A 25,029-nucleotide genomic window follows, 5' to 3' on the forward strand; every position below is an offset into this window, starting at 1 on the left:
CCCCATGTGTGCTCTGCTAGTGATTTCATTAGTCTTTAATCTTTGTTAACACTAGTATTTGATATGAAAAACTAATGATGAAAACAAATCTTTTATTTAAACAGATTGAGATTTGATATGGTTTACCATACCCTAATTACAAATGACATAAAACAGCAGTCTAGGGAGGTTTTTAGAAATCTGTTGAACCTAAAGCAAATTAAAAAAAAAAAAAAAAAAAGCTGAATAAAATTAATTACTACATTATAGATGGGCTTTTTCCCACCTGGGTCCTTCTGCCCCACCTAGAATAGTGTCTTCATTTATGCATTTCTGTTGAAATTCTTTTGAGCCCCTGCCATCTGTTTCAGCTCTTATTTCCTCATTTATCTCACACTGCATTTTATTGTAATTTGTTAATTTGTCTTGTGCTTTTCAGATTGTAAGTTGGATGGGATTTCAGGGTCTTATTTATCTTTGTACTTTTACACCTGGTTTATAATGTGGTTGATACATAAGTAGATCAATAATACATTAAATAAATACTATTGTTATAAGATAATTCTGGGTAGTAGCATGTGCCTGTACTCCCAGCACTTTGAGAGGCCCAGGCAGGTAGATAGGTTGAGCCCGGGAGTTTGAGACCAACCCTGGGCAACATGGTGACACCCCGACTCTAGAAAAAAAATATGAAAATTAGCTCTGTGATGTCGTGCACCTGTAGTCCCAGCTCCTCAGGAAGCTGAGCTGAGAGGATTGCCTGAGCCTGGGAGGTCAAGGCTGCGGTGAGCTAAGATCCCACCACTGCACTCCAGCTGGGGTGACAGAGCGAGACCCTGTCTCAAAAAAAAACCAAAATAAGATAATTTCGTACATCAAATATTATACTGAAAAAATAAGTTTAAAACTTTTTTCTGTATCCCTGTCATCTGCTGATGGTTATTTCAGGTAGTATTGACTTATTCAGGGTATAACAAGCCATCCTAAATCTCAGTGGCTCAAACAACAGTGAGTTTTTAAGTTGGCAAGGAGGTTCTTCTGGTCTGGCCTAGGCTCAGTCAGGTGCCTGCAGTCAACTGGTGACTAGGTCAGGGCAAGACTAAGATGGCCTGTCTTACATATTCTGAGGTCTTGGCTGGAATGGCTGTGATTGCTGGGCTGTGTATACATAGCGTCTTTTAATCCCAAGTTCTGTCACAGCTTAGTGATCTCAGGGTTTCAAAAGAAGCTGTTAGTCCTCTTAAGATTTAGACTCAGATGTTGCACAAGATCACCTCTGCCACATTCTGTGATCAAAGCAAGTCACCTGGCTGGCCCCAGATTCCAGGGTTGGGGCAGTAGATGCTCCCTCCTCCTGCAATTTTGAGAGCCACAAAATTGCAGTCACCTGGAGTTACTGTCTACATATTTCTTCCCCCGAGATAAATAAAAACACTAGTATCATTTGCCTTTTATCAGCTCCTCACTCCTCTCATGTTGATACTACACAGAAGGTATGTAGGTTTAATCTTCGGTTTTCCTAAATCATTTGCTTTGCACTGTTTTTTTGTGTCCTAAACCTTCCTTTGTCATATTTGTTATTTTGCTGCAGAATTTCCTTTTATTCAGCATTATGGTTGGGTGATTTTGGTTACAGAACTTTGTTTTGTTGAAACAAATTCTCTGAGTCCTGGTATGTCCTAAAATACTCTTTATTTTGCCTTCATATTTGAATCATAATTTTTGGTCAGTACTTGGAAGCTATTGATAAATCTGTAATTGAGAAGATGTGTGATGCTAATTTGATTTTATTTCTTTTTTCTCTATAGTAACATATATAACTTTTGCTTTATCCTTGGAACCTAGAAATGTCACTGGCTTGGTCCAGGTGTAGCTTGTTTCATTCATTTTATTCACTTATTGTCTCATTTTAAGTGATTTGTTTTCAGCTCTGGGAATTTTCATTTCTTACTTCTTGTAGTATTTCTTCTTTTTTCTCTTTTCCAAGATCTTGGAGTAAACAGATGTCATTCCTGCGTCTGAACTCTAGTCACCAAACTGTTCTTTTATCTTTTTGTAAAATCTCTCACTCTTTTCTGTTGTTGTTTCTGAGAGATTTATTTAGGTCACTCTTATGAAATACTCTGTTTTAAAAAATTCATTTTGCTATTCATCTCACGATTAAGACTTCTTTTTTATCCTGTAACTTTTTCTTCAAGGTTTCTGGCTGCTTCTCTTTCCTACATACAATTCTTAGTTTTAACACTAGGATATTAGTTCTACCTATTCTACTTTACTTTCTTCTGTTTGGGGAATTTGGTCCCTCCTGGGTATCAGTGTCTGAGGCCTGCTCTGTCTGAATCTCTTCTCTGCCAGTGACAAAATGCTTGGGCACTTGCAGGGTAGGCGCTGACCATCTAGCTGCACTCTCTCTCCCCTTGATTATCCTGACATTGGCCCGAGGCCTGAGAGCCTCAAGTCTGGGATCTACCAGACTGAGCCTTGAGCTCTCTCACCCAGTGTTCCACCCTCTAAAGCCAGCCTTTGCCTCTTTGTGTTATGGTTTCCTCTCGTTGCCTTACCAAAGGTCTATAGCAGTTACCTTTCTGACATTTTGGCACACTGATGACATTTTTTAAATCTCCAGGCTAATTTTCTTAAGAATGAGAAAGTGCCTTTTCCATTATTTCATGGAGTTGTGAGTTGGAGAAAAGTTGAAATTTGTGCTCATCTTGCCTTTTGATCCAGTTTCCCCTATCAGAGTTTTAATTACATTCTTACTCTATTGATTGCCTCCATCCTATCTTGGTATACTCTTTAACATTCCAGATATAGCTCTGAATATGTCATGATTTTCATTTCTTCTCCTCCTAGCATCTATGGTGCTATAAAGGATCCTGAATCCTCAAAAAGAAAAAAAAAATGAACCTGTAGTACTTTTCAAAAAAGATTTTCCTTTTTTCCTCTCTATAAGAAGTAAGATATTTTGGGGAAAGGTTGAAAATGCCCATATGTAATTCATATTTATCAAGATAGAATTTCCAGTTTTCATTAACCATTTTGCAGTGCTTTCCTTGTGTTATAGAGGCCAAGTCAATGCTGCGTAAGGCCAGAGGAGCACCATTCATGAAAGACACAATGTGAGCAGCCCAGGATGCCAACAGTGTTGACTCTGGTGTTATACGTTAACCGTGTGTTTTATTGTCAAAAATTCTTATTGAATGTTATATAGGGCTGAGGGCATTATATTTTGCAACTTAAACCACTTATTATTGAAGTGGATTCCTTCTAGGCATTTATGCATCATAAAATTATATTTAATCTAGTTTTAAAACAAGAAGTAGTTTAATTCTATTGAAAGTGGATAATCTTTAGTATTTAAGTTACTAAATACTATTCTATTTATCATCATTGAACTGTTCTAAATTATTTGATTTATAAACTGCATTTAATACTATATCATGTTTATTCCACTATATTATTATTTTTCCATTTTATGAGAAAACTATGAAAATACATCAAATATGCATACAATTAAAAAATTCTGAAAAGCAAGCACATCTGTGTAACTGCCACCCATGTCACGCCGGCGCTTTAGAAGTTCTTCATGTGCCCCTCTGAGATCACAGCCCCCTCTCTCCACGGAGGTAGCCACTCCTCTGACTTTGGTGATGGTCATTTCCTTGCTACCTATGCATGCATTCTTAGTAAGCATAGTTGTGTTTTGCCTGTTGTAGAATTTTACATAAACGGAATCCCACTGTTTGTGTTCTTTTGCACCTTGCTTCTTTTATTCAGTATTATTGTTGACAGTCATCCTTGTTTTATAGAGCTTTGGTTCATTGATTTATTGCTATAGATTAAATACGTTGAATGAATATATTACATTGTATTTATCCATTCTACTGTTAATGGGCACTTGAGTTGTTAGCAACCTATCGCTTTCACAAAGAGTGCTGCCGTGAACATATTTCTATAACTCTCCAGGTGCCCATGTACAAGAGTGTCTCTACTTAATCAGGAATGGAATTACAGGGCTACAGAATGTACATGTCATCAGCCGCACTAGATAATGCCAAAATAGATTCCAAGGAGTCGTTGCCCTTTACACTGTCATCAGTAGCATGGGATAGTTACCATTGTTCCACATCCTCACCAGAATTTGATACTGTTTTGCCATTCTGGTGTTTGTGTATTGACTACTCGTTGCAGTATTAATGTTCATTTTTCTAATTACTAATAAGGTTGAGAACTTCATTATTGGTCATCTAGATTTTCTCCTCTTTATACAAACCTTCTGCTTAATTTTTTTTACCAGATTACCTTGCAGTGATATTTCTAGTGAAAAATAAACTCGTAATCAAAAACATTTAACTACTATGCATAGATTATTCTCTTGAACTACTATGCTGTTTGGCATAGAGCTCTTTTCTAAGCAAATTCTTGCCAAGACATTTGAATTTTTTTATGAACCGCCTGATTAGAAGGTTAGTATGCAGCTACCTCTAATCCTTCTGAAGAGTTGCAGCTTTTGGATATATTTCTATTTCCAGGATATTTTAAAAATATAACTGCAAAAAGTTTATCTGATACTCCTTTTAGAATTCTAGACTCGATGCCATATGCTCCTGAAGATGTTTAACTTTTCAGGCAAATTCTTAATTTCCTAGTACTTCATTCTTCTGCAATATCTGTTCCAGTTTCATTATAAGTAAAACAAAGAGAAACTTATCTTTGCTATATGATGATACGCTTAGCAATTTTTTCTACTTATTACTGTTAAAATATTTTGTTCATCTAATGCCTATTTTCTACACTTTTATTTGACGTTAGTATCTTTATTTTTTGAATCAAATTTAAATATTCACACTTTCTTTAACCTTTATTTTTTATTAATTTTTCTTAGGCATTATTATTTTGTCATATCAGTTTTGAAATTGTGTTTCTCATCAACATTTTTTGAGTGTTCATAATGACAACTATATGTTGTACTCCAGACACCTAAATCGAGATAGAGAAAAATAACTGGAGTCCAACTTATTTTTCTAAAAAGATAAAATAAAGTGTACTTGGTATGCTTTCACCAAAAATTATTAGTAAGGCGAGTAGAAGGGAATTAAGTAGAGAAAAATCCAGTATTTACTTGATTTTCCATCTCTGGAAGATTTAAGACAGATGATTTTGTGGACTATTATCAGCTGTGGTAAAAGAGATTATACATACTGAATAATAGGTTACACCTATATATTACATCTATAATATGCCAAGAAAGCCTTCAGTAGTCATACTAGAGTATATGTGGTCTGCAGCCTTGAGCAGAAAAACTGCCTGTTAATCACTGATAGTTGAATATAAGATTAAGATACATGCATGCGTATACACACAATTATACTGCCAGTTTCACATATGAGCCTCTTTGTGTTCAATAAAGATTATGATGAAAATGCACAGCTGTTCATAGTCAACCCTCCTCTAAAACTGTGAGGATATCATACTTAATTCACAATATTTATCTTGCTGACTCTGCTTCCCAGGACCAATGAACCCAGAGGAGGCTTAGAAGCCTCAAAGGAGTTCAGTCTAATGGTATGATTTAAAAAAAGAGACCTGGGCAAAGAAAACATTTATTAAGTAAAGGCTAGGATAAAATGAGAACACAGATATGCATACCCACACGTGTAAGAGCTGGTCAGATTCATCTGAGCTTTGTATAGCCAAAGAGAAAACCAGCTAATGCTACAGTTGCCAATAGCATCCACCATTCCCTTAGGAAAAGCCTAGGTCCTGGCTTTCAGATGGCTGATACAGAGACAGTGTGACACAGTAGACAACATTCTGAAAAGTCCTGAGGAACATTCACATCTGTTTAGAATCTAGAACTTGTTTAATCTTAGTGTGGGCCTCAAGGTTTAGAGTTTCCTGTTTCTGCCACACACAGTGCATCATCCCTTCTACACTATCCCTCCTGCAATCGTCATCCAGACTCTGATTAAAGATCTCTCATCATGGGAGTGTGCCACCTTCAGAGGCAATCAGTTCTTGAAATTTTAAGCATTTGACTATTAGCTCCAAAAGGAAAGCCCTCCGTTATTGTTCCAACCTTTAATTTTGATTGCAAATATAAAGACAGTAATAATATATTTTAATACACATTTGTTACAAAACCATTAATTTTTAGTCTGGCTCTTGGGATTATAATCTAAAAAGCCTCCTTCAGAGGCTTATAGGCATCTGCTTGTCAATGCTGGATTTCTCTTCTTCAGGTCAAATTTTCTCTTCTTGTTCCATTAACTACCACTCTCATGTCTCCCAGTGAGCTTTGAGCTCATAAAGAGCAGGAGCTATGTCATTCACATCCTCCCTGTCCCCTTGCCTGGAAATAAATGACTGGATCCCTTTAACATCCCACTCATCATCTCTTGAATGGGTACACTGTGTCCATTCCTGTTAATGTGCCGCCCTTATCTGGAAGTAGTTATGTCCCAAGGAGCCTGAAGGAAAGTTGTAAGTTCACTTATGCCCTTCCTATCATCCTGATGACTTATATCAACACAGCATAAGATCACCTTAGGTTTGGGCAGTCTTGTTTCACTTATGATTCAGTCATTTTGCTCTTGAACCTGAAATGCCCACATTTATTTCCCAATATGCTGCTGAGCTAACCTAAATACAGGACCTTGTATTTATTCCTGTTGGTTTAAATCTCATCAGAGGCAGCTCATTACTGCAGTGTAGCAGTATATTTTTTGTATTTTAATTTTATCTCCATCTGGTAAATTCAGTATTCTTCATCATCATTGAAGAACTTGTGTATGACTTGTATTGATATCATGGTTAAAACATTTGGTGGGGTTGGGTCAAGGTCAGAACTCTGGCATTACATTAGAAACCTGTATAGATTGATGTATTTCATTCAACTGTTTACAGATTGTTGAAGTCAGCAGTTGCCTTTATTCCAGCCCCATTTCTATGTTAATGACAATGTCATGGGGGACTTCTAATATCATATACGCCCCACTAGAGTTTGGGCACCACTGCATGGTTACACTGCCACAGACAGATATTAGACCAGCTTAACATGACTTTTCTTTGGTGCCCCATTTTATTTCTCACAAATCACCTCTTGGATAAAATCCTTTAAAGAATCTCACCCAAGATCTGTGTCTAGCTCTGTAGTTTGTAATGTGAAGAGTCTACCTTCCCTTTTTCCAAAAACAGCCATGGCATTTTCCTCCTTCCAGTTTTCTGGCATGCCTTCATTCTCTGTACCCTCAAAAATGATTCAGCAACCTATCTGTAAGTTTTCCCAGTTCTCCTGAATGTGATCACTCAAATCAGGCAAATTGAGGTCACTGAGGGAAGTGTGAGGCCTAATTTCTCACAGTCTCTTTACAATATAAGTCCTTTTTTTTTTTTTTTTTTTTTGGCTAGTGGAATGGAGCAATAATATTATTCTGTGACTCCAGTCTTAGCTTGATACTTTCCAGTTCATTAAATGATCTTACAATTATGAAAACTACGAGAAAATGGATAGGAAACATTCATAGGTTTATAACTTGTCAGCACAGTGATCGCTCCCCTGCCCCATGTTGGTTGTGGCATATTGAGACTGCCCCAGAGATAAGGGGTAGGGAAGTGTCTCACGCTTAGTAATGACAGGTACCATTGGCTTTGCTCCTCATCTGGTGACTGTTCATGGCTGCCGGTGATGTGACCTAACCTTTGAGGAATCAGAATGGATATCATCCATGTCTATGAAAATCTCCTCTCCTGCCAAGATTCTCAGCATTACATTACTTTCTTTTATACAGTCTCTGACCCTCCTCCTCTTGACTTTAGCATTACTACTTTTCATTTACATCTTGCTGTACTTTGCCTTGATTCTATGTTGCTGCGTCAGCTAGGTGATGAGCCCCCTAATGGTCAGTGTCCCTGGGAGAGTGGTACTCAGAAAATGCTCCTCTGGGCTCGTTGGTCCTGGGAAGCAGGGTCAGCAAGATAAATATTGTGAAATTAAGTATGATATCCTCACAGTGATGTAATACCATAATATAATTCTAGGTCTTTGTAACAGTAAGACTCCTTCTATGTTAATAAATAATTACTTCCCCAGTTACATTTCTGTTTCTCCTTTTCTCAAATTCTCTTTGTTCACTGAATTTTTCCTTTCCTTTTTCTTCTTACACAGTGGTTGTTTCATGATATTATACTCTTGACATTTAAAATTTTTGGTTCTTGGCATTATTTGTTTCACTGTTGCATAGTAACATTTTTGTTCTCTGCAACCATCTGCTTATTTTAAGGTGTGTAATTTTTCAATGGCTAGAATACTTTTATATCTTTACTTGCCTTAAATGCTAATCTAGGATCTTTGTGTAGCATTTTTTTCCTTTATAGAGCTTATGTCTTCTCTTTAATGAGCACTTGATAGAGAAAATTTTATTCAGTTGATAATATTTTGTTTTACATCTCAATAAACATTCCACATACGCTAAAAAATATAGATTGCCATAAAATTATTACATTGTATAAAGAACTAGCCATTTTTATCGGTGAGGTAGTGAGGTAGAACCGCCCCCCTCCACCCCACCCAGAGCACTTAGGTTTTGATCCTACTCATCTCCATGTCTCAGGATCCTTCTGTTCATACTTGAGAAGATCCTGCTTGCAGTTCAAAGTCTATCTAGGCCTTATGCGCCGTGAAAATGGGAGATTGAGAATTCACTTGCTAGATAGAGCAGGGATGAGAACTCATGAGGCTGGTGTCAGGGGAAATGCACAGATAAACTAATCAGATCCACTGTCCATTTATGCCTATTAATATGACAAGAATAAAACAACCACCAGCAGAAACCTGAAACAGACCCGCTCCACTAACGTGGAAGCCAGGAGAGTAGGGAAGAAGATGGGAGCTCAAAGGGTATGTAATTTCCCCTTTTACTTACGGATTATTAGTTTGGAAACAGAAGACTGATGCTGAAATTTGAGGGAATGGGGAAACAAGTCCCAGATCAACTATAGAATTGAAGACTGTGGAAGTTAATTGATTAAATTGAAATATATAATAGTAGAGTAATTTGCAAGAGAAAGCTGAAGAATGTTGAGGAAAATGTTTATAGCCTCAGATGTCCGTATTTGAATATACACTGTGACACATCTAAAGAGATAGGGTCTCTCGGACATCTTAGGACTTGGCGGAATTTACCTAATGACTGGAATGAGACAATGAAAATATATCATCCTTCGTTCATGTATTCATTTATTTTAGTGAACATTAATTGAATACCATTTAATATGCCAGGCGCTTGACTAGTTTCATGGTATAATAAAGACTGTACTCACAGGAAGACAGAGAGACTGACATGTAAATGAGTTGTTAAAATTTTAATAACACTTTACGCTAACCGTCGTTTCCCCCTATTTTCCAAAATTGTAGAAAGTCCGTATTAGGTCAGTAAGTCTCTTGACAAACACACTGCTCTCACTATGTGTTGTCTTAGGAAAGGCACTCTATCTCCTGCCAAGAACCTATTCTTCTGTCATAAGCTATGGGCCTAAAAAATAGATTTTCTTTTCAACACCGCATTCCTAGTCATTGTTATCTTTGAATAATCAGATTCTTCTAAAGAAACCAAGCTAGCTGTAAGACTCCACCAAGGATGAACTTGTTGCTAGTTATTAATATATTATATTTCTTTAAAATAGCAGACTTTTATTTTTAAGGCTTCTTTAGGTTTTAAACTCTTTTTTTCTTTTCTGTTGCAAAAACCTCTTCTGCGATTGGTAAAACATTCTTCTCATGTCAGTTAACATTTGTAGATGTCTTTTTGTGTGCATGTTACTTTGAAAACAGACCCCTATAGCAATCTAGAATGTTTATTATTTAGTTTCTTGATAAGTTAGTCATATTTACTTATTGGTTACCATTTAGAAAATTTAGCAATTTAACAAGCTTTTGATCATGGTGTGTAGACTATAGTCTACTGTAGTTGCTAGGAACCATCTGTAAATCCTCGGTTCCTGCAAGGGAGCCCAGAAGAAAGTGTTAACCCTTTGCCTGCTTGATTGCAGGAGGAATGCCAGCTCCTGAGCAGGCCTCATTGGTGGAGGAGGGGCAACCACAGACCCGCCAGGAAGCTGCCTCCACTGGCCCAGGCATGGAACCCGAGACCACAGCCACCACTATTCTAGCATCCGTGAAGGAGCAGGTACATACTCGTATTGAAATTTGCAATGAGTTATTTCTTTAATGCCTTTAAAAAATTAATCTTTGGATATGTTTTAAATTTGTCTAACGTCCTTGACGCCTTCACGTTTTCTAATTATAAGGTGTTTACATCCCTGAGTACATTGGGATGACTGGCATGTAGAGCTGCTCCAGGTGCCAGTCAGAATCGGAACATGCAGGATACTTGTGCGTCTGCAAGTAAGGACAATCTCGATGGTGATCGGTGTCTCTGTCTCTCCCACATTGCAGAGTGTGTGCATGCACGCAAAGCTGTGTAAAGCATAGTTCTCAGTGCTGACTTTTCTATCAGGACTCTGGCAACCTGAGGCCTGTAATAGCGTTAGGTATTTTGAACATTTTAACATAGCTAGTATATAGGGTTGTCTCTGTGATTTTTGGATAAAGGCTATATTTGTGTGTTTGTCTAAATTTAAGTATATTCATTTTGTGAGCTAATGTTCTAAAATTTGTCGAACTGTGCCAGTTTGCTTCAATGTCATGTTTATGTTGATTTTTTTAAGGCATTAATACTCTTTATCCTTCAAACCCAAGTAACCTTCTATATTAGGTCTTATCTGTTGTGCTTAGAGAAATTAGAATTCTGCACTTTTAATTTCTTAAGATTTAAAAGCTTAATAAGGTAAATGTAAATTTAAAGCTCCAGGGATAGTTTTTTGTTTTTTGTTTTTTCCTGCTTCTTCTCTCCAAAAAACATTATATGTCCCCTGTGAGGGTTATTTTGTTGAAATAATCTAAGATTAAGTTTTTTTAAAAAAAAAAATCTTATAATTAAGCCACTGGATGTTTTTTTCTCAAGATAGGTAATGTTTTATTTGCTGGGATGTTCCTTTAAAAGTCAGTATCAGTAACTCAGATGACTAATGATGACAAAGATTGAGGAAACATTTATTACCTTATTGTTGTACTATTTGCTGTAACTTGGAATGTGGCATGAAAGATTGCTCTATAACCGTGACACATGTCTGACGTTAGAACTATGTTTTCAAGAAAAATTATTTCAGTTTATTCTAGTAACAAGATGTCAAAATAATTTTTTTATTCCTCAATGAAATTTGAAGTTTTTAAACTTTCCACAAAGGGTTTGAAAAAGTAAAAGATATAGTCAGTACAATTTTCATCTTCCACCAAACTATAGAATGTCTAAGCTTCTATTTTCCTTAGGGGAGAAAAAAGGACTCTTCGATAGCCCTTCATAGTTGTCAAGATTTGACCCACGGAGCTGTTAAGGATGAGAAGCCTCAGATTTATTTGGGTCTCTTAGTATATACTGTGTTTTGGTAAAATGTGGTAAATTTATCAGAATGTTTAGAAATGACTTAAAACTATTAGCTGTGTGCAGTAAACATAGCAATGGGAACGTTCTGTTTGTACCTTGAGACCATATACCCTATATATAAGAAAATAAGGAAACTTGTTAAGATTTTGACACTAGAATTCCTTGATGGCCTCAAATGACTTCAAAATTTTATCTTCTGGCAGTAAATAGTGTTCTGAATAAGTATTTTGTGGGAAATGCTAAGAAGAGTTCTAGCTTCTCAAGGCAGCCAAAAATGTATTTATCCTATTCATTAAAACAATTATTATATGTAATTAGTTAGTTAGTGGGATGCTATACTCTAGTCTTTGGTTCTATTCCTGTTGTGAGAAATTGGAGTTCATTAATATATATTTGCAGTTTCGTACATAATTTCTTTTAAAAATTTTAAGTACTTAGCATTTCAATTGTTTAACCCAGGATACCACATCTGTGTCTTTTTCCAAGATACTCTCCTGGTTTTAAATAGCTCCCCTGCAATTTTTGTGGCACTAGGCAAAATATAGTTGGAGTAAAAATTTCTTAAGACCCTCCTGAAATATGTCACTTCCTATCATCTACCCAATGGGATAGAGCACAGAAAAGTTAGATCCAAGTAAGAAAACTAATTACCATTCACCTTATATGTTTGATTTTAAAATTTACTGGTCAGAGTGTGACACTCTTAGCCCACTGTTACATGCAGTTACAATAAATGTTGGTCATATTTTATATCCAAAAGAGCAATATTCTTAAATGGAATGCATAATTATTATTACTTTTTAGAGATGGGGTCTTGCTCTGTTGCCCAGGATGGAGTACAGTGTCACCTTCTTAGCTCACTGCAGCTTCAAACTCCTGAGCTCAAGCAATCCTTCTACCTCAGCCTCCCTAGTAGCTAGGACTACAGGCATGTACTACCATGCCTGGCTAATTTTTAGTTTTTAATTTTTTTTTGTAGAGATGGGGTCTCACTATCTTGCCCAGACTGGTCTTTAACTCTTGGCCTCATGTAATCCTCCTGCCTCAGCCTCTCTAAAGTGTGAGGATTATAAGTATGAGCCACTGTACCTGGCCCATAATTATTATTTTTTTAAAAAGTCTCACTGCCATGCCATAATGGTATCCACTCTGTGATCTCAAATAACAGTCCTTGTTTAGTGGCAGCCGCGTCTTAGGAATGGTGTTTCCTTAGGTCACGAAAGGAAGGGACCCTAGCAGTGCAACTGGGTACATGGACTAGGTTTCCATTCTGTTTTCTCTGCTGACCATGTGATCTTGGAAAAATTTCTTAACCTTTCCTTTCCCAGTTTGCTTATTTGTAAGATGCAGATAATAATAGTGAGGACCTTAAATTAACGTAGGTAAAATGCTTACAACAGTACCTGACACTTAGTAAGGGCTAACATTACAATTGTCATTATCATTTCTGCGTAAGAAGAAAAGGCTCCTCTTAGGAGGAGCTAGTGATTCTACTTGTAACCATACTAAAGATTCAGTGAGCCCTTTTTTTGGACATTGCTTTGAATATTGAGCAATGTTTATGCTGTGACAGTAGTTTACTTATGCAGACACTAAACTTTAAAAACTTCATATTGATCTCACAAAAACTATACATAAACATATAGTTTTATGTATATGTTATGAGAAAGAGCATATAAAAATAAATTTTATGAACATGCTAATTTATTGCAACCCCAAACATAATGTCAAGGCACTTGGTTAAGTATCTTATAAAATTCACCTGAATTTTGAGAGGAAAAGTCTGGGTTCTTCAGTAAAGTACATCTAAGCCAGTAAAATACCTCACACATACTCCCCTTGGGCAATTCATGGTAATTGGTAGGAAGGGAAACTGCAAGCAACCAATAGCAGTCTTGTTAACAAACCATTAGTCTATTAAATATCTGAAATTGGACATTCAGTGTCATAAAACAATGAACTCTTTCTTCACTGGGCTGTGCTTTCCGTAGAATCCTCCAGTGCCAGAAGCTAGCTGTTCCTTGTTCTTTGGCATAATGTTAGAATTTTCAATGTCTTTTGAGAAGTGATAACCTCTCATAGTGATGTCAGTCATGTGGATGTGTACCCGCGAAGGTACAGAAAAATCCTCGCTCCTTTACAGAAAGAATCCTTGCTACTTCTGTTCAAACACTGCCTCTTTCGTGAAACATACCCAGCCTGAAGTCAAATCTCTCTCCTGATCTCTTTTAGCACTTTATGCCATTGTCATGACTCTTAATAGTATGCTTTTTTGAATTTATATAATCAGCTACCTAAGGATAGAGCCATGTTTTATGCATTGTTTTATACCTGTGTTACAGGTTGCTTCTCTCCCAACACCATGGATATATTAGACCTGCAATAAACGGTTGTTTGAGCAGGGAATGAATAGATAATACTTACTGTCGATTACTTTGTCACCAATTTGCGGTTTTATTAAGATAACAAAACCTATAGCCACATTCACAGAAATATTGTGAGCAAGAGAGTCTCACAGCACCTAGAAAACTTGTCACTCAGCTGAACATTCTTCTTAAGACAGTTTGAATTGCACTATATCCATATTGATACAAGATTTAAATCCTATCTCTTCATAGTGCAAAATAAAATTTTATTTTGTATCTATGGTCAAATAATGATATAAGTGTCATAACTTTCATCTCCCATCTGTCCAATTTAGTTGAAAGTTAAGTTTAGGGAATAAAAGGATGTGGTTATCTTGGTGATATCACAAACTATCCACCAGTGTTATGTATGTCGGGTGGGGTAACTACTAAAGAAATGTTAAGAAATATGCTTTAAGAGAAATAAAAAGTCAATCCACAGGAGTAACAAGGTGATGTGATTCCTGGACATGATTCTGAAATTACAGGAAATGTCAGAACTTCAACCACCAGTTGGCTGTAATTAGGATCATCCTTTAGCACGTTCTACTGCTCAACTCAACTCCAAGTAAGAATCCAGGAGTCCATGATGAATACAGATGTAGGAAAGGAGGAATCTCCTAATAGTTTTCAAAAATATCTGACAAACTTGATACTGGTTAGTGCCTAGCATAATCTCTTACATGTAATAACTAGATAAAGAAATACAGCGCTGGGCATGGTGGTTCCTGTCTGTAATCCTAGCACTTTGGGAGGCTGAGGTGGGCAGATGGCTTGAGCTCAGGAGTTCAGGACCAGCCCAGGCAACATGACAAAAACCCTGTCTCTACAAAAAATACAAAAAATTGGCCAGGAGTGGTGGTGTGCGCCCATGGTCCCAGCTACTCAGGAGAATCGCTTGAGTCTGGGAGGTCAAGGCTGCAGTAAGCCGTGATCATGCCACTGCACTCCAGCTTGGGTGACAGAGCGAGAACCTGTCTCCAAAAAAAGAAAGAAAGAAAAATGTAGTGCCCTCAAAGGATCCTGCCTCTTCCTGTGAAAACTTTAGATTAAACTGATTGATTTGTCACTGAAATGCACAGCACACCCTTGGATGCAGAGGAATTGGAATTTGATAAGCCATTCGCTGCTTGTCGAGAGCCTTGCTGCTGCCCTCTGCGACGTACTTAGATGTGTCAGAATGCTCACTCACAGGCACAAGGAAGCAGCGAGCCAAGCACCATGTGCAGGGTATTATTATCAATTGGTAGAATACATTGTAGTTTTATAAAGGTTCCGATATGATCTCTTGGTTTTAGAAACACTCTTTAAAAAAGACAATATGGCCAATCACAGCTAGGATTTGCAAATGTCTTTCACAGTTCTATATAGGGTACAAGTTGATTTCTGGTTTTGTAGAATTACACATGTAATACTCATTAGAGTCTTTCATCTTCTGTCATAAATTTGCTTGAATAATTTAGATCTCTGTTTGAACTTGGCCATATTTTCAGGCTCTTTAGCCACTTCTTTTTTTTTTTTTTTTTTTTTTTTTTTGAGACAGACTCTCGCTCTGTCACCCAGGCTGGAGTGCAGTGGTGCAATCTTGGCTCACTGCAACCTCCTCCTCTTGGGTTCAAGCAATTCTTCTGCCTCAGCCTCCCATGAGTATCTGAGATTACAGGTGTATGCCACCACACTCAGTTAATTTTTGTATTTTTGGTAGAGACGGGGTATCTCCATGTTGGCCAGGCTGGTCTCAAACTCCTGACCTCAGGTGATCTGCCCACCTTGGCCTCCCAAAGTGCTGGGATTACAGGCATGAGCCACCGTGCCTGGCCCACAAACCACATTCTTATATTTTTGGTTAATGATTTCCGAAGCTTAGAATCTAGATTTAAGGTTGAAGCCAATCCAGATAGTATGAACTGGTAAGCAAAGAAGAGATTTGGTAAAATATGCTAATTTTATATGCATTCTTTTTACTCTGGTGAGGTCTCAAATTAGATACTGTGTGTGCTTCTTTTGTTATCTTTGATGAGTGAAAATTGCAATGTTTCTCATTTGTGTGGCTCTTAAAGAGAATACCACTTTCAAGATATTTTCTGGCTTTTTTGAAAATAACCATTCTATCTTCAGTATGTCCATATTAACTTAAGCAATATTTAAATATCAGAGTGCAATGAGAGGCAGAGATCCTTAATTTTTTGAAGATAAAATAAGAAAATCTGAAGCCCAGCTGTGTCCTATTGATGTTACTTCATTTTTACATAGATATCTTAGCTTCAGTAATTACACACCCTTCCTGTATGGCAAAATGCCCAGAAGTGAACAAATTCCAGTACAACTATTTACTTTATTCCTCTGGAACTGAAACAACTCAACTGTTACACACCTGCCTTTGTAACTTCCTTTTGTTTGGCCGTTTTGCTTATTTACAATGAAATAGTCCTCTTTGACACACCTCAGCCACATGCAGAAGAGAGAATTTTTATTTCAGCTGTAAACAAGCATAGTTTGTCACTTAACTAGAAGCCCTGTGCTGTGTAAGTACAATGCCTGAAACTTCTGACTTTTCCCATTGGCAACTTAGTTATTTTTCCAATTGGTAACTAACTTATCCTGGCAGTTGTTGTTACTGTGTATAACCTATAGTGAAGTTTCCAGTGCCTGAACTGCAGCATCTAACCCAAGGTAAGATTGGATCTCAGTGGTTTTTGTGGGATCATCAAATTTTACAGCTTTATATCCATAATATTGTAGAAACGAGGTTCAAAATGAGGACAAATGGCAAAGCTCTTGTGGCACTGTTTGACTTGTATTCAAGAATTCTGAACTCTAAAATGGCTCTCAGGAGATCAGTCCTCTTAAGTTGCATGCACCATGGTCAGAATTTAACATTTCCCTTCATTTTGTTAACGATACAGGGTGTCCTCCACCTCAAGCGTCCCTGTGATTAAAGAATACTACAGAGTATGGCCAACAGGTTTATTCAGTATTTGAGTACTCCCCACTTCCCAAAGAAGTTGTCCTTCTCAACATTAAAAAATTAGACTGCCAAGAGGTAGCTAACAACAAGCATATGCATTTGGCTACCTGTCTACGTTTTCCAGTAGTCTGATGAATGATCAGATGGACCTGCTAGCAAAGCTTCCAGTCTTATATGTCTTCAGTTATATATTCAGAATAACTTAGTATTTGTTCTCATTGATTTCATTGGAAGCATCATTTTAGGTTGTATTGACACTGAAGGGTTTGTTTGGAAGACTATTAAATTCTATGAATTTGAACAGACTCCCTGTGACTGTTCACACATAACTGGATCACACATGCAAACATGGAAAACATAGTAGGTGCCCAAAATATTTATCAGTTAATGAACTAAAAATGTAAACATGTTTACAGTGCCTCCATACTTAGATTAAGCTTGCTTTTAATTAATTAAGAATTGTTTGTTCAAAGACTACTCTGAGCAAAGTACTTTGTCAAGGAATGGGTTGGGGGGATAAGCAGACATATAAAGATGATCTATTTCATATAGTTTCTACTCTCAGAATAATGCAGAGGCACAAACCATATTTATACTTCAATATAGAGTAATTGACACATTATAAATAAGAGACAAGAATGTTTGTACTTTTGCCCCCTTTTAAACAGGCTATCTATATGTATTATGTCAATTTTAGGTAAGTTTGTTAACTTACGCATTTTTAGCTTTAATTTTTACCACTGAATTACCATTACATTTGAAAATAATGGAATATTTTTGCTTAATTTTTACCATTGAATTAGCATTGTTTCGTTTACATTGAAAGTGATAGAATATTTTTCCTTTGTTAACACTTAAAGCCAACCGTGACTGCATGTTTAAAATTGTAATTTCCTTTTCAGTTGAATAATCCAGTTTACAGTTTCTTTTCAGAGTTAAATTATGAATATATGGAATAATTTCCCCCTGTACACGCAAACTTTATGCTGTTAAATTTGAAATGAGTGACTGCTGAGTTGGTGAGATTAAATGGATGAGAGGATTATTCAGCATTGAATTCTCTGCTTTGCATGATCATTTTTCTCTTTAGAATCACTTCTGGAGAGAAAAATACTTCAGAAACACATTTTTCCCTTCAGGTATAACCCTAAAGTTATTCCATAGCTGTTGCAAAACATAGCCTATCTAGTGCCTATCTTCATGTTTAAGGGCTCCCAGTTTCTAAATTACCATTTTTGTTACTTTGCAAAAATGTGTCCATATGGTCTTACTTCATCTGTTTATATTTTACGAATGTATTGTTCCCAAAGTGATCAGATCTGCTTGTACTTCAGCAAAGTAATTTGGGTTATGGTTGTTTTATTTCAAGCATTCCTAAGAAAGATCATTTAAAATGTAAAGTTCTTTTCAAGTAGTTCAAAGACAAATCTATGTTTTAGCTTATAGAATCTTAAGAGTTTTTATGTACCCAAACCTTAATCATGTAGGAGTTACACGAAGTAGAAACAGTCTGCAAGCAAATTGAAATAACACATTATTGAAACTTAAAGACAAATAACATACTATACAATTATATTCTATATAGTTATATTTCAAATATGAAAATAGCTACCATAAATTAAAAGTATACTTAGAATTTCAATCTGTGCAGCTCTTGAAAGAAAATTTAATTTTCCTTTAAAAATTGGAGTTCAAAGCATTTCAATTTATAAACTGTTTAGTATTTTAACATACAGCCTTTTTCTTATGAAAACTCCTATAAAGCAATGTGACATCAGTGAAGTGTTTATCATGAGTTATCATCTACCCTAATAGGCATATATCTCATTTAAAAAATTTCCCCAAATCATTCTTAGAGTCTAAACCAAGATTAAGGTCTTAACCACTACCTTTGGCCTTCTAATAAACTATTCTGGCAGAATTAATAACTCTCACTGTTTCATTCATATGTAGTATTTCTGTATTCTGATATTCCTTTAGAAATACCTTTCCATCACAAAGTCGACATAGGCCATGATTTCTCTTCTTTTGAAAATACTTCTATTAATTATTTTTAAAGTAAGCCCTTTATGCCCAACTGAAGAGTCAAGTCAAGTATGAGTCAAAAACACCGTTTTTCATTCATAAGCTTAGCTGCCTTATATATTCCTTGGTTTAAGTCTAGGACTGTTGGAAGGGACCATGCTTACTGGAGTTTTCCCATTGTCCTACTTTCTCATTTGTTCCTTAATAAGATAAGTAATATTATTTTTCTATAATGTAAGCTCTTAACAGCAAGATTTTGATTTTATTTCATTTAGCAAAGAATAATGAAAAGCAAATTCATATTAAACTATTATGTGAAAAAATATATCTTAGTGATTGCTGCTGTTGACATTCTAAGCTAATTGAGTAGAAGACTTGAAGGTCTGTAGGTACGACTGTGAAAAATATTTGTGTATTTATGGGTACTGAACAGAATGCTGTTGCACTTAGCTCATTTGATCTGCACTACAAATTGAGCAAATCTGTTTTATTGATGTGGAATAATTTATCTAGTTGAACAATTTTTTTAAAAAAGCAAACTTTTTAACCCTGGGTGAAACTTCAGTTTCCCACTGAAAACCTTGTCAGAGTTGGAGAGTGCTCTTCTTAGTTTAAAACCAGTAGATCAGAAATGCAAAGAATGGATCATCTCTGGCAGGTCTGCCATTGTGCAAACAAAGACCCTTCATTGCTTTACTGGGCCTGCTGCTTTTTGATGCAGCTAGATTGCTGTCTCTGTTCTACTTACTACTACTACTACTACTATCACCACCACTACCACTATTACTACTGCTGCTGCTGCTGCTGCTACCACAACAGGAAACAAATGACAAATCTAGAAAAATTATAATTGTGAGTAAGATATAAGAATCGGTGATCTCTATGGAATAGAAATCCAATAGGAGAGTAATAGCTAACATTTATTGAATACTTACTATGTACCAGGCATTGTACTTTTAATTCTATAAGTGGAAGATCTTCTGTGTTCCTTATCACAAATTTTGGAGTTAATGTAGTAAAAAGTCTTTCAGGTTTTTTTGGCCACTGAACATCTCATCTCAATTTCTTTGTTCTATGTGTTTACCTACCTTTTTCAACTAGTGGAGCAATATATAGTCTTGAACTGTACAATATCCTTTCAGTAAATATTTTTATCCTTGAATTACCCAGAGTGTTTTCTGGTGCTTGTAATTAAAAACCCTGATTATACAGGTCAGTATCATTATTACCACTATTTACAGATTGGGAAACTGAACTCAGAAAAGTTAAGTAACTTGCTCAAACTTATATAATTAATAAATAGGGAATATGAGATTCATATTCGGGCAGTCTTATGCCAGATATGCATGCTAAACAATTAAAATCTGCAGTGGAGTCATTAATGAGAAGAATGCATACAGAGGAAAACTGAACACTGATAGTGACAAGCATGTGAGACCTTATCCTGGAATATGGAAGAAAAGAATGAAAATGTTGTAATAAATTCTGCTAGACATGGAGGCCATAGAAAGTAGATCTAATGAAAACATTGTGGGTTTTCTTGAGAAGGATTTTAGAGTAGTTAGAAGAGAAGCAGTACTTAAGTATAATTTAAAAACAATTTTTGTGAGCAGAAAATAAAGCTCTGAGTGTATAGATTTAAAGCAATCATCGTATTCCAGGCACCAAAGACCAGTCTCGAAATTACTTTTATAAAATGTCGTATTTACAAAGAGAAGGAAGAAAAACCTTTGCAATTCAGATAAAAGAAATGGTTTATCTACAAAAGATAAAATCAGGCTTCAGTGAAACACTAAATTCCAGAGAAGATTAGAGCAATGTGTATAGAGTTTTGAGGGAAAGTGCTTGTAATCCAAGAATTTATACCCAGCTCAGTTGTCTTTAATATGTGAAAGATTAAAAAGATATTCTCAGACATTCAAGGATTCATGAAATGTGTTCACTCTTTTCCCTCTGTTTACCCTTTTTGATAATTAAGGATTTGTTCCCTTTAGGGAGGACTTAAATTTAAGATTCAAAAATTAGAAATTCATAGTATGTAATTACTAGTGGATCTTCTCTTAGTTAAGGTTCCAAACCAAGAGTTAAGGGTTATTGGGTATTAGTCAATTACATTTTGAAGTCCTCTGCTTTCCTGCTTCTCACGATCCATAAGCCATGTTTTCTTTCAAGTAGTTCAGATTGATAGACTTTGTGTAATAATTTATGTCATAGGTTGTTGGCTTATTGAATTTGCAAAGAAAAACCCTGATGTTTAAGCTGAGATCAGATTCCTATACATGTTATCATCTTTCTTGGGCCCATGAGTGCTGTTTTAATTGTGCTTAAAATATCAGTATTGGTAATGGGATCTTAGTTATGTTAAAATATGTACTCACTTGAAAAAGTCTGTAAGGCAATTCTCAAAGGTGTTTTTGGCTACACAGGATAAGAATTGTGTCCTAAGGAGAAAGGAGGAAGTAAACAACAGGGGTTTGGCAGGTACTTATCAAATGAGTGAATAAATGAATGCAGTCTGTGCAGAATAAATCAGTACTGATTTGCCTTACTTACAAATCAGTAAGGCAAAACTGTGACCACCTAATGAAAAGGGAGTACTTGCCATCAACTAACAATTGTGAAAAGAAACATTAATAACTAATATGCATGTGAAATAATGGTGTACCTCACTAGTAATCACAGAAATAGACATTAATGTACTGAGAATGTATCTGCTTTTCACACTGGCCACAACAAAATTAAAGATAAAATAGTGTGGGTGTACTGATGTGGGCAGGGCAATTTCATGTGGTATTGGTGCGAGTACAGTGGCACAACCATTTTGAAAGTAATGATCTGTAGTACAGGTCTTAAAAACAGTTATAGAATGATCCAGTTTTGCTACAGAAATACACATTCATGTGTGTATCCAAACACATATGCACTCACTAATAAAATAGAAGGAGATACTCCTAAATGTTGAATAGATGTCTTTGGATAAGTTTCCCCCTGTATTTTGCAAATTGCTTATGAAAAGCATAGACTATTTCATAAAAATTCTAAAGCTACAAAATAAAATGGTAATTTAGAATAAAAGATATTAAAAATGGCATTTTTATTATCACAAAAATAATAATAATAAAAGGTTACCATAGGCTAAGGTTGACAGAAAGAAAACAAGTAAGTTTTTATAGGTTGCAAGATGTGGAAAACTTATAAAATGAATTATGGTTGAGAAACTGGATTGTCTTGCCTACAAAATAAATGGAGTGTTTAGTATGACCACAGATCCAGAAGGATATCGTAGAACGGGAGTTAAAAGCAAGAACTCCCACCTGCATACCTGCTAAGTTGTGTGACTTTGAGCAGGTTACTTTGAGTGGAGCCTCCTGTGTCCTTATTTGTAAAATGAGGGTAATGGTTCCAATCCTGCTAAGAATAAATGTTCAGTAAACATTCTCCAGTTATTATCCTTGAGATGATATGTAGAACGGTAGTGGAAACACATGTTCTAGCCTGGGGCCACTTATGAGGGACATGGATCCAGACTGAGGAATGCTCATAGATGGAAGGCTCAGGCTAAGACTTGGCCCCACAGTAAGGATTCTAGCCAAAGGGTGAGGCAGAAGTTCCGTCATGTGCCTCAGCTTTATGCGGTCAAGATGTCTCAGAAGCTGATGGAAAAGGTCAGTATCAGTCTGGACTCATGGAGATATGGGTTGTGTCATCCTAAAATAATCCTGCAAATCCAACTCTTTCCAGATAGCTTTACAAAATATATTCAGGAATCTCATTAAGAGATCGTTCACATATATCTTTACCCGTTGCCTCAGAGGGAATTCCACAAAGTATGTTAACTAAGAGAAGGAAGTTACACACAAGTATGTAAAATACCCTATTTTCTTTTCTTCCTTTTTTTTTTTTTTTAGACGGAGTCTCACTCTGTCGCCCAGGCTGGAGCGCAGTGGCATGATCTTGGCTCACTGCAACCTCCGCCTCCTGGGTTCAAGTAATTCTTCTGCCTCGGCCTTCCGAGTAGCTGAGATTACAGGCGCCTACCGCCAGGCCCAGCTAAGTTTTGTGTTTTTAGTAGAGACAGGGTTTCACCTGTTGCCAGGCTGGTCTCGAACTCCTAACCTTAAGTGATGTTCCCACCTCAGCCTCCTAAAGTGCTGGGATTACATATGTGAGCCACCATGCCTGGCCTCCATTTTCTGGACTGTCCCACTTCAGTATATAAAGTCCAAACATGTTTTCCACTATATTTCAGAGATTAGAATGGACTGTGGTGCTAGTTCGTGTTCAGTACTTGTTGAATACATGTTTGTTAAAAATGTTGGTTTTCATGAAACTAAACACAAATATACTAATGAATATCAAGTTCACATTCATATTATCTAGGAGAGGTGAGGGAGGAAGTAAAAAGCCCCTCCTCTCAAGACAGTATGCTGGTTGGGAGGAGCTGTCCAAGGGAAAACCCAGAAGTTTCCTCAGCTAGGCCCAGTGGCTCATACCTGTAATCTCAATACTTTGGGAGGCTGAGGCAACAGGATCTCTTGAAGCCAGGAGTTTGAGACTATATATACATATATATATTTAGCTGGGCATGGTGACACATCCCTGTAGTCCCACCTACTCCAAATCACTAAGTGCCTGTAGTTCCAGCCACTTGGAAGGCTGCGGCAGGAGAATAGCTTGCGCCAAGGAGTTCAAGGCTGCAATGAGCTAGGATCGCACTTCTGTACTCCAGCCTGGATGACCAAGCAAGACTCTGTCTCAGAAAAAAGTTTTCTCAAGACATGTATGCTATAATTTACACCCAATACTTTTTTCCTTTCTATTAAGTCAATTCTGCACAAAATTAATAGTCAAAACAGATTTGTTCCAATGTGAATCTTTTTTGTTTCTAAAGTGAAGTGGTGGTCCCTGAATCTTGACTATAGGACCACACCAAACTTGGGCTGCTTCTACTTGGGCAGACCTTGCCCCCTCTAATCCAACATACTGGTGACAGCAGACTGACTGTATTTTGAAATGATGTCACACATCTTTTGGGGAATTGGGGGAACATCTTTACTGACAAGATTGTATTTTCCAGCTTTTAAATGCTTCCAGCAATATTTCATTGAAAATGTAGCTCTAGTAAGTCATGTCTAAGCCTGAAGAAATCCTGGGGCTTTTACAAAGTCAAGATTTTGTCCCTGCTCTGATGGCACATACCCCTAATCTATTCTTGCCTTCCATAACCTGAATGCAATCCAAAGCCAACTGTAGTCACTCTGACTGATTTATTTGAACTGGCAGAGCTCACATCAGTATCCTCTAAATGTTCCTTGTGATATATTCCTACACAGAAGAAGGTAAATGTAGTAATTAGGACTGTCTTATTTTATGACTAGCACTATGCAAAAAATATGGAGACATTTCCAATACAATTCTTGCGTGTTAAAAAAAAAAATATGTCCCAGCTTCATAGTCCTTTATCCAGGCTGACTAGAAATGCACAATAGAGTAGATTGGCCACAAAATATTGCAAAGCACAATATCTTGCTATTCTGTGACAGTTTTAGTTAGCATTTCGACTGTCCAAAGTAAGCGCTAAATAAGGTTTTACCATGTCAACCAGTACAGTGAGTTTTGATTCCCAAAGCAGACTAGTATTGGCAAGCTGGAAGCACTAGCCCCCTGACCGCTCAGAAAAATAAATGTCAAATGGCTACTGAGAGCCAGTCAGAGGAGGCTCCAACAAGGAAAACTGAACAGATCTCTCCCAGTTCCTTCAGCTGAGCACTCTGGAGGGTGCTACTGGATAGGCTGATCAACCAGGGCATTCCCACCACCAGCCAGCCCCCAGGACCCTCTAGAAGAGGTGCATGGACCCCAGGGGCTTCAGTATGTCCTGGGATATTATACCACAAAGAATATTTGTAAGTGTTACATTTACTATTACTTAGTGTGATAATTGAATAATTCTGACTCATCAGTAAACTCTTCCACTGTTTTCACTGTACTCTTCTGAAGAAGTTAGTAGAGTTTTTAAAAGCATCTTGATATAGTAAGAAGAATGCGGGCATTGATATCAAACAGACCTGGATTCAAATCCAGACTCCTACAAAGGACTTTATTCTATTGGGCAAGCCCCTTAACTTCTCATAGCCTGTTTCCTCTT

The 25,029-nt window shown here is 36.7% G+C and overlaps 1 protein-coding gene across 7 annotated transcripts in view; it reads left to right on the top strand.

Annotated features, from left to right (window-relative positions):
• PKP4 (plakophilin 4) overlaps positions 1 to 25,029 on the top strand; it is a 237,134-nt gene that overhangs the window by 70,217 nt on the left and 141,888 nt on the right. For all 7 annotated transcript variants that reach the window (XM_023217400.3, XM_023217403.3, XM_026454019.2 and 4 more), the window contains exon 2: positions 10,030 to 10,166. In XM_023217400.3, the coding sequence (XP_023073168.1) occupies positions 10,035 to 10,166 (132 nt within the window). In that variant the 5' untranslated portion in view covers positions 10,030 to 10,034. The remainder of the gene's footprint in view (positions 1 to 10,029; positions 10,167 to 25,029) is intronic.

This window comes from Piliocolobus tephrosceles, chromosome 11, assembly GCF_002776525.5.
Source record: "Piliocolobus tephrosceles isolate RC106 chromosome 11, ASM277652v3, whole genome shotgun sequence".
NCBI lineage: Eukaryota > Metazoa > Chordata > Mammalia > Primates > Cercopithecidae > Piliocolobus > Piliocolobus tephrosceles.